Below are 8,959 nucleotides of genomic sequence, written 5' to 3' on the forward strand. Positions count from 1 at the left end.
CATACTCATATGAACTTTTCACATAAACATATATACATATAAATGTATACATACATATACATATGTATACATACATATACATATATACAAATTTAAATAAATGCACAAATATATAGATATACAGATACATAAATACATAGATTAAATACTAAGATACATAGATGCATACACATACATACATACACACTTGTGTGTGTGTGTGTGTGTGTATGTGTGTGTACTTGGAAGGTGGAAAGAATGAATTTCCAACATACCCTCAGACAAACTTTACACATGTACATACATACATATAGTTGATGGGTGGAAAGAACAATGTTCTGAATACTTTATTCTTTCTCCCATGGCTTTCATAGCCCAGAAAATTCTTTCAGGAAGTATAAGATTATGTTTTAGTTTTCTTCTACTAAATGACTATGAAAAAAAAGCAAAACTATGTTCCCAACATTTTTACAAAAAATACATAGTACACGTAAGCAACTTGTTATAGCTTGACAAAGTGTAGACAAGCAAGGTATTTTTCTCAGTCAGTTTCTCTGACTAGCAGGCAGCAGTCTACAACTACAAAGAAAGGAACAATTATTTTATTATTTATCTTTAATAGTAACCTCAATAAGAATCTTAAAAGAATCACATACATACACTTTTATTTAAAGATCAGTCATATTTACTTTGAATCATCTGAATATGAGTGTACTGATCAGCAATTCCTATTAAATCATATCACAAAGCTGAGAGCAAGATGGGTATAAGAAAATGATCATCACTGGTTAGCCTCAGATAAAATCACATCAGCCAATACTGCCATTTTCCTTGTTCTGTGCCCTTAAAAACACCCCAATATATAAACAGCAGAGGACTTTCTGGTGTGTCCACAGTGAGAGAAAAGGCACCTAAACCTTGAGAGACTTGAGGCACCAGAAGTTTGGAAGGCCTGTCAGGGGAGGGATATGGAGGGGTGTGACATACTATTAAAATGGGGAGCAAAAATGGGATGCGGAACTGTCAGAGAGCAGAACAGTAGGATAACTACTGGGCTGTTAAAAAAGTTTAAAGGTAAAAAAATACTCTGGCTTAACTAATCAAATTATGTCTTTCTGAACTTAATATTGTTCCCTAAGATGTTCTACATCAAAGCCAGTAGCAAAAACACCTTAATAATGCTTCACTAACTTCTATTTTTCCAAATGCTTTCTAAGGGTGGTGGTTATCGCTGACAATCTACACCTCTTTGTTCTTCCCAAGGGTGGTGATTGAATCATTACTTTACTCCAGCCTGGAAAAGATCAAGCATTATTATTTTGAGTGCCAGTGATACTACTCAATGAGGTGCTTGAAGCCCCTTTTGAGTTTTCATATAATTCTTAGATTAAGAGGAAAATCATGACAGCAAGCAGAACAGAACTCCATAACAACATGAAACCTTCAGGACACAGTTCTTTGAATTTTGCCTTAACTAGGGTGTACCCATAGTTGTTTGCTAACTGGTGGGCCATATTCCATAAATTCTAAGCCATTTGTCACTCCTGCATGGCCCTGTCCAAATTTAGCCCTCAAAACTCTGCATTTATCACATTAATCTTGAAATAAAACATCATTTTCAACACTACTGTATTATATAGGATTTGTGAATGATGGTGAATTTATAGTATAAATTCCTCTGGAGCTAGGTTATAAATGGTAGATTTAGGTTACAAAATTCTTTTCTAAACAAATATTTTTGTTAACTTTCCTGTATAAGATTGTTTAATAATATGCATGTAGGAACTGCAGAAACAGGATTAAGGTTTTGAATATTAAGAACTAGAAGTGAGTGATTGTTGTCTTCCATGGGGAGCTGGCAAGTGAACTCAGGTCCTCTCAAAGAATAGTCAGACATTTTAAGTGCCCCTGGTTAACAGATACTTGACTCTCAGGTTTTATCCTCTGTGTGCATGAATGTTTGTATGACTGTTCTGAAACTGTGGGACCACTAAAGTGAACTTTAGTAGAAAATATGTCCTGCCCCTCTAGTCATGCTCATGTTTCTTATGTAAATTTTATCATTAAAAAAATGTATATAATGACAGAGATTTGAGAGGATGGTTTTCAGCTGACATTCATTCTAAAGCCAAGGAAAAAAAAGCCAGGTTCAGAACTAAGTCTTTTATTTAGGAGAGAACACAAAGGTTCTGCTTAGTCAACAAAATGATGGACTGGGTATTAGGTCTCTCTTGCACCTTACTGACATAAATTAGTATAGTTATGCTCTAACTGTATTTTGAGAGAAAAGTTTTATTTTAACAGGAAGTGTGATATGTAGGAGGAGCTAAGGTGGGAGGAGTAGAGAGAGGAGGAGTAAGGAGAGGAGGAGGAGAGGAGGAGCTAGGTGATGAGAGAGAAAGAGAGAGGGGGGCCAGACATGGAGGCAGATGTTCACATGTCTTCACCAGTCACAGATAGTTGATATATCTAGATTGGGTATTGGGTTACACTTCTGATTGATATTGAGCATTACCAAACTTATAAAGCCTTTGGTTGACATTTAAAAAAAAATTGTATAAAAGCAAAAACGAGAAGGGGGTATGGGATAGGGATTTTCTATGGAGGGGAAATGGGGAAAGGGGATGGCATCTGAAATGTAAATAAAATATCCAATAAAAAAAGAAAAAAAAGTCACCATAGTAAACAATGAATTTTCAATCCTCCTGCCTCAGCCTCCCTAGTGCTGAGATAACAGGCCTGGCCCACCACCTTTGGGTTTCTGAGATGAGTTTGCTTTTTGCCTGATGTCAGGGCTGCTAAGACATGGCCTTGCTATCTTCAAATTATTTTTACATTTTCAAGAAATTTAGAAAGTAAAAGAGTTAGGGCTGAAGAGATGGTTCAGCACTTAAGGCTACTCTTGCCGAGGACCTGGGTTCGAGTCCCAACACCCACATGGTACTCACAATCATCTGTAACCTTGGTTCCAGGGGATACAGCATCTTCTGGCCTCCTTGGACACTGCGTGCACCTGCTGCACATGCATGCACTCAGGCACACACACATATGTATAAAATAAATACTTTTATTTTTTTCAATTTCCTAAACATTTTTACTTAAAATATAATTACATTGCTTTTCCCATTTCCTTCCCTTCCTCCAGTCCCTCCAAAGGATCTTCACTAAAGATTTTGTGATGCACAGATATTCTGTGATATCCAGACACCAATGTCCACTAACAGTTTTCTGGATGCAGCCCCAAGTTTCTGGCTTGCTTTATCTGTTCCCTCTCCCTCTCTCCTCCCCACTTCCCCCTCCCTCCCTCCACAGATACAGAAGTGAAGTAGCCATAGCAACTCTAAAAGTATTTATCATCTAATTCTTTATTTGAAAGTTCTAACAGGCCTGGGGATGTGACTCACATCTAGGTAGAATGTTTGTCTGGTCAAGCATGATTAGTTGAAGAGCCCCACACCCATGAATATCTATGGAGCACAACTGAATCCAAGGGGTGTTTTTATTAAGTTGGGGAGTGGGTGGGGGTGGATCTGGGAGGAGTTGGAGGAAGGTATGGCCAATAGATATGATCAAAATACACTCTGAGAAATTATATCAACAAAGATATAATATTAAGATTTTTTTTCAAAGAAATCTTTATGTAGTGATATGTCCATTTAATTCCAGTTCAGGAGGCAGAGGCAAGTGGATCTCTGTGAGTTCGAATCCAGCATGGTCTATCCAACGAGTTCCAGGCTAGCTAGGGCTATACTGAGATTTTCTCTCAAAAACTTAAGGATAAAATAAAAAGAAAGATACCTCCATGGAATTTGAACAGACCAGACTGAGAGAAAATTCTGTGTCCTGCAGAAGTGGCTTAGTGCAACACAGTGCGCGTCCCCCGCAGCCGGGCCAGGGCATAACGGGCTGCCATGTGGACATCATTGTTTCGAAGGCTATAGATGAGTGGATTGAGGACAGGCGTGACCACCAGGTAGAAAACTGCCACCAGTTTATGGTGTCTAGCGGGAAGATCACTAGAGGCTTTGGGCCGCAGGTACATAGCACTCACGGTGCCATAGAATAGTCCCACCACCGCCAAGTGTGAGCTGCAGGTGGACAGAGCTTTGCGCCGACTCCCAGCAGAAGGCAACTTGCGCACAGCAGCCAGAATCCAGGCGTAGGACGCAAGGATGAGAACCAAGGGTACCAGGAGGATTGGCACGCCCAGGCCGTAGACCAGCCTGTAGTTGGCTGTGGTGTCCGCACACGCTGTCCTCAGGACTGCAGGCAGCTCGCAGAAGAAGTGGTCCACCGCTGGCTTCCCAGGACAGAAGGGCAGGCGCAGTGCGGCCACCGCATTGGGCACAGAGAGTGCAAAGCCCAGTGTCCAGGATGCTCCAGCCAGCGCTGCACAGCGGGGCGCGGTCACCAGGGTCGCATAATGCAGGGGTCTGCACACTGCCAGGCAGCGGTCCAGGGCCATCGCAGCCAAGAGGATGGCCTCACAGCTGCCCAGGGAGATGCCCACGTATAGCTGTGCGCCACAACCCACCAGGGAGAGGCGGGCACGGTGCATAGCCATGTGTGCCAGCGCCTGCGGCAGCGTGGTGCTCACATAGGCCGTGTCCAGCAGGGCCAGGTGGGTCAGCAGGCGATACATGGGTCTGTGTAGTCGTCTGTCCAGGGCTATCAATCCCACTAGGGCACCATTACCCAACACAGTGGTGAGGTAAGCCAGAAGTAGTGAGGCCCAAAGCAGGGGGCGCAGGGAAGGTGGGGCCCACAGTCCCAGCAGCAGGAACTCCGAGGTTCCTGAATCATTGAGAGTTCCCGGGCTCATCCTGGAGACAGAGACAAATAGGAGGGTCACTGCAGCCAGTCTGGACTGGGAATATAAGGGATGGCAGGACCCAGCTTCTTCTCCCTCTGTCTCCCTTCCCAGCACACTCCTTCCTCACTTTTCTTTTGATGTCCTCATCCCCCTCCCCTCCTGACATCCCCCTCTCTGGTCACACACACACACACACACACACACAAAGAGAGAGAGAGAATGACAGAGACAGAGAGACAAACAGAGAGAGAATACATTAATTGATTAAAATACATTTTCCCGTATCGTTTTGTAAAAAATCTCTCTCTGCCCCTCTCTTCTCATTTTCCCTTCTTTCTCCTCCCCAGCCTTCTCGCCTCTCCTCTCCCCTCCCTCCTCTGTCTCTCTTCTGCTTCTTCTCATCCCCCCTCCCTCTTCTCTGTCCACCTCTCTTCCTTCTTGTCATCCTCATCCCTCTCCCTCCCCCTCTCACTCCTTCCAATCTCTCTCCTCTGTTTCTCCTTCTTTATCCCCTCTTCCTCTCTTTTTTTCCTGTGCTCCATCCTCTCTCTCTTCTTCTCTCCCCACTGCCTCCCTTACTTTTTCCTTATCCATCCCCTTCTGTTTTCTCTCCGTGTCTCCCTAGCACCACGTCAGCATCTGACACAATAATTCACATTCAGGTTCACTTGGGCTGCTTTTGTCTAAATCCTCAGAAGACCCTAAGACCCCCAACTCTAAGCCGCCCCTCTAACCCTAACACAACCCTAACCCTAACTCATCATCATTTCTCATTCAGTCCTTCAGCTCAAAAATATACCAAACTTACACGGTGGGACATGCCACTTGGCAGGTGTGGGGTTGTAAGATCCAGCCCACTCTGGAGACCAGTAACCCCCACACACAGTCAACATAAGCCCAGGGTGCTCTACACACCAAGCTTGCTGACACCACCTTCTGCTGCCCCTCTCCTTTCTCCTCTTCCCTGTTTCACCAGCCATCCTTCCACTCAGTACCCATCATTTCTAAGGTCCAAGGTTGTGCTTGTGTCCAAGATTAAGTCACAAGATGTCCAATCATATGAGGCCCATCTCAATTTTGCTGGAAAGAAACTTCTCTACAAAGGTTCCATGACACAGACAAGTCAGAGGCACACCTCCTCCCCTTCTCTCCCCCTCCCCTATCCTCCCCTCCCCTCTCTCCTTCCTGTTCTTCTCTTCCCTCCCCTCCTAGAGTTGCCTTTCCCTCCCCCCACCAACATTTACCCCTGGCTTCTCACAATGCATGCCAACCCCTGTCACAAACATTGCTTACCCCCACTTCCTTTCTTTCATTTCCCTTCCTCTCTTTTCTACCCTTCTTTTCTTCTTTTTCCCCTTCCTTCCTTCAACCTCCCTCCCTTTTCTCTTTTTAACTTTCTCTGTCTCTCTGCCTTTTCCTCACCTTTCTATCCAGCTGCCTCCTGTGCCCTTTGCTCCCCTCTCCCTTCCTCCCCGTCCTTCCCTCTTCCACTTACTTATGCTTTTTTAGAATTCTCAGTGTCTCTGTCCCCACCTCTGCCTCTAATGGTCCCTTATCTGTCTCCCTCATCTGTTCCCCAATCCTCTCCCTCTGCTTCCTGTTCCCCCTCCCCTTCATCTCTCACCATCCTCCATTCCCTCTCTCCCCTTTTCTTATTCCTCACTATCTCTCTCCAGTACCAGTGGCTAAGGTAAGAGACATTGTAAGAGACAGCAGCACAAAAAACCTCTGGGGTCAGCTCTAACTCTCTGTTGCAGGGTCCAGATTAGACAAACAATAAGAAAGCAAAGTGCTCATGGGAAAATCTGGCCTGTTTCTCTCCAGGGAGGGCCTACCTTAGGGAGACCACAACAATTTCCCACCCCCCAAGGCTCCTTCGCAGAAACATCCCAGGCTGGACTTCAAGGTCTTCTGATGAAGTATCCAAAGGTCGTTAGTTGAAAGGACAAGAACAGCATGGCAGAAATGGGCTGCCAGGAGCCAAACTCAGGAAATTACCTGCTGTTCTAAGAGAACCTCATGAAATTACCTGCTGTTCTGGAAAGCCTAGTCAGACAAGGTTAAGAAAGGACGTTCGTTCGCAGGTCTCAGGTCCCAGGAACTTAAAGAACGTCTGGCATTTCCTGGGAGTCGGTTACATCAGTGGGATGGTCTTAGGCAATGAGAATATGGTGGTGGGATAGCCTTAAGCAATAATCCTTGCCTAAACATCCCATTTTGCTGTGTCTTTATAACCTGTTCGCCTGGAATTAAAATTTAAGCGCTTGATCAGGACTTTTAGACTTGCGCTTCTTCTTTGTGTCTCTTGTACTTTCATTCTTTCACCCTCCCTCGTCCCCAGGTCACTGGCTGAATTCCCCTCAGGCCAGGGCAATGGGCAATCTCTTCAACCAGTTTGCTCTATACTGATTCTATGTCTGAAAAGAAAATGACTCCAAATCTCCGTTTCTTAATTTGTAAGATGCAGACAGTCTCTGCACATCACTTATAAGCTTATTTGAAGAGTGTGTTAATTCAAACAGAGCCGTCAGAATTGCGTCTATCATGACTTGGGAAATGGCATTGAAGGCAAGAGCCCATAGGCACAAAAAAGAAGTAAGAGTCCAGTGTGGGTTTGCATGACGTGGCTAAGGGGGTCAATGGCTGGGGTGTGCTGAGGGAAGGAAAAGATGAGCTTGTGGTTCTAGCCAAGGTCCTGCCAAGCATCATGGAACTGCCGTTATACATGTCAATCACAGGGTGACATACTCTGATTGACTGGGACATCTAAGAAGACTTCTGGATTCTATTCTCAGTGGGAATGTGGACTTTGGCTCTAGCAAAGTACCATATGCACAGTTATATAAGCAACTTTCAAATTCTCCTAAGCCTTTGGCAGAAAACTCATGCTCCTCTTACAGAAGGGAGTTTTCTTTCGAGGACCTACTCCTTTTTCTCCTCTTTGACTTTTGGAGACTGGAGCTTGCTGTGTGGCTGAGGTCATCCTGAAACTCACTATGTATCCCAGGCTAGACTCAAACTTGATGTCCTGCATTAGCCTGCCAAGTATAAGGAAGAGAGGCATGCAGGACTCTTCTTACGTGTTACATTTCTTAGGCCTTTGTGGGATCCCTAAACTAGGATGGTCTAATAAGCCATCCTAGATAGATAGATGAGCACATCCTAGATAGATGAGCACAGGACTTAGAAGACAGACATGGCTGAACCTGAGATACACAAATATCTAAGTCTTCCAGTGGCTATAAACCCACTGAAGTCATAGGTACCTGGAAGTCAATCATGAGAGATGCCTGCAGACATATCTAGCAAACACTGGGTCAAGACTGTGATAGAAGAAAGATGGAGGGAGGATAAATCACTCAGAAACATTTCTGCCCTCTGTGCACACAATTGCTTTGAACAATGGGTTCTCTGAATCTCAGAACATCTTATTGACTCCCTGTGGGTCTCCCTCAAGAATGTGAAACCTCAACAGACTCACCTCACAGAAACTCCTCACCTCCTCCTTTACCACATGCATTCTGTGCCCAGTTCCTCACTCAGACTTGCTCCATGGCTACATATTCTCATCATGGATAGATAGATCCTTCCCACCTCCAAGGACACATGGTATGCATGAGGCTCCTGGTCTCAGAAGCAAAAAAAAATAGCAAATTATCCAGACTGTGATCAGCATAAGGTGAGTTAAAGCCCTCTACCCAGATCCATAGAGAGCTCTGACACAGAGGGACCAGAGAAGCAATTACAACTTTCCACTTTGCTCTCTCCCTGGGTCAGGACATTGTCACCACACTTGACTCCCACAAGAACCCATTATTGGCCATCAGTAATGAGGCTTCAGTGGGTTGATCTTGGCCCTGAGTCCCCATGGACCCCACCTACCTTTTCTAGATGTGAGATTGAAGATCACCCTGAGAGAAAACCTAGGAAAATTTCTCTCTGTTCTATCATTTTCTCCATCTCTCTTTTGCTTCCTCTCTTTTGATTTCACATTATTTATTTCTTTGTTTACTTGTCTTTGAGGAGTATTGGGGGCCAGAGGACAACTTGTAAGAATCAGTTCTTTCTAGGGGCTGGTGAGATGGATCAGTGGTTAAGAGCACTGCTGCTCTTCCAGAGGTCCTGGGTCCAATTCCCAGCAACTGTATGGTGACTCGTGACCTTCTA

General features: G+C 44.4%; 1 protein-coding gene across 3 annotated transcripts; it reads right to left on the reverse strand.

Annotated features, from left to right (window-relative positions):
- Positions 1-2,127: 2,127 nt before the first annotated feature.
- On the reverse strand, positions 2,128-8,552 carry LOC143440795 (olfactory receptor 2A1/2A42-like). Of its 3 annotated transcripts, XM_076927595.1 has the most exons (3): positions 8,274-8,552; positions 6,822-7,035; positions 2,128-4,802 (listed from the first exon to the last, which is right to left on the reverse strand). In XM_076927595.1, exon 3 carries the CDS (start codon positions 4,799-4,801, stop codon positions 3,836-3,838), a length of 966 nt encoding a protein of 321 aa, XP_076783710.1. In that variant the 5' UTR covers position 4,802; positions 6,822-7,035; positions 8,274-8,552; the 3' UTR covers positions 2,128-3,835. The 3 variants fall into 3 exon arrangements, with proteins under 3 accessions (XP_076783710.1, XP_076783709.1, XP_076783711.1); XM_076927594.1 differs by lacking the exon at positions 6,822-7,035 and having other exon boundaries at positions 8,274-8,550; XM_076927596.1 differs by lacking the exons at positions 6,822-7,035; positions 8,274-8,552 and adding an exon at positions 8,059-8,192.
- Positions 8,553-8,959: the final 407 nt, after the last annotated feature.

Source organism: Arvicanthis niloticus, chromosome 30 (assembly GCF_011762505.2).
Source record: "Arvicanthis niloticus isolate mArvNil1 chromosome 30, mArvNil1.pat.X, whole genome shotgun sequence".
Taxonomy (NCBI): domain Eukaryota; kingdom Metazoa; phylum Chordata; class Mammalia; order Rodentia; family Muridae; genus Arvicanthis; species Arvicanthis niloticus.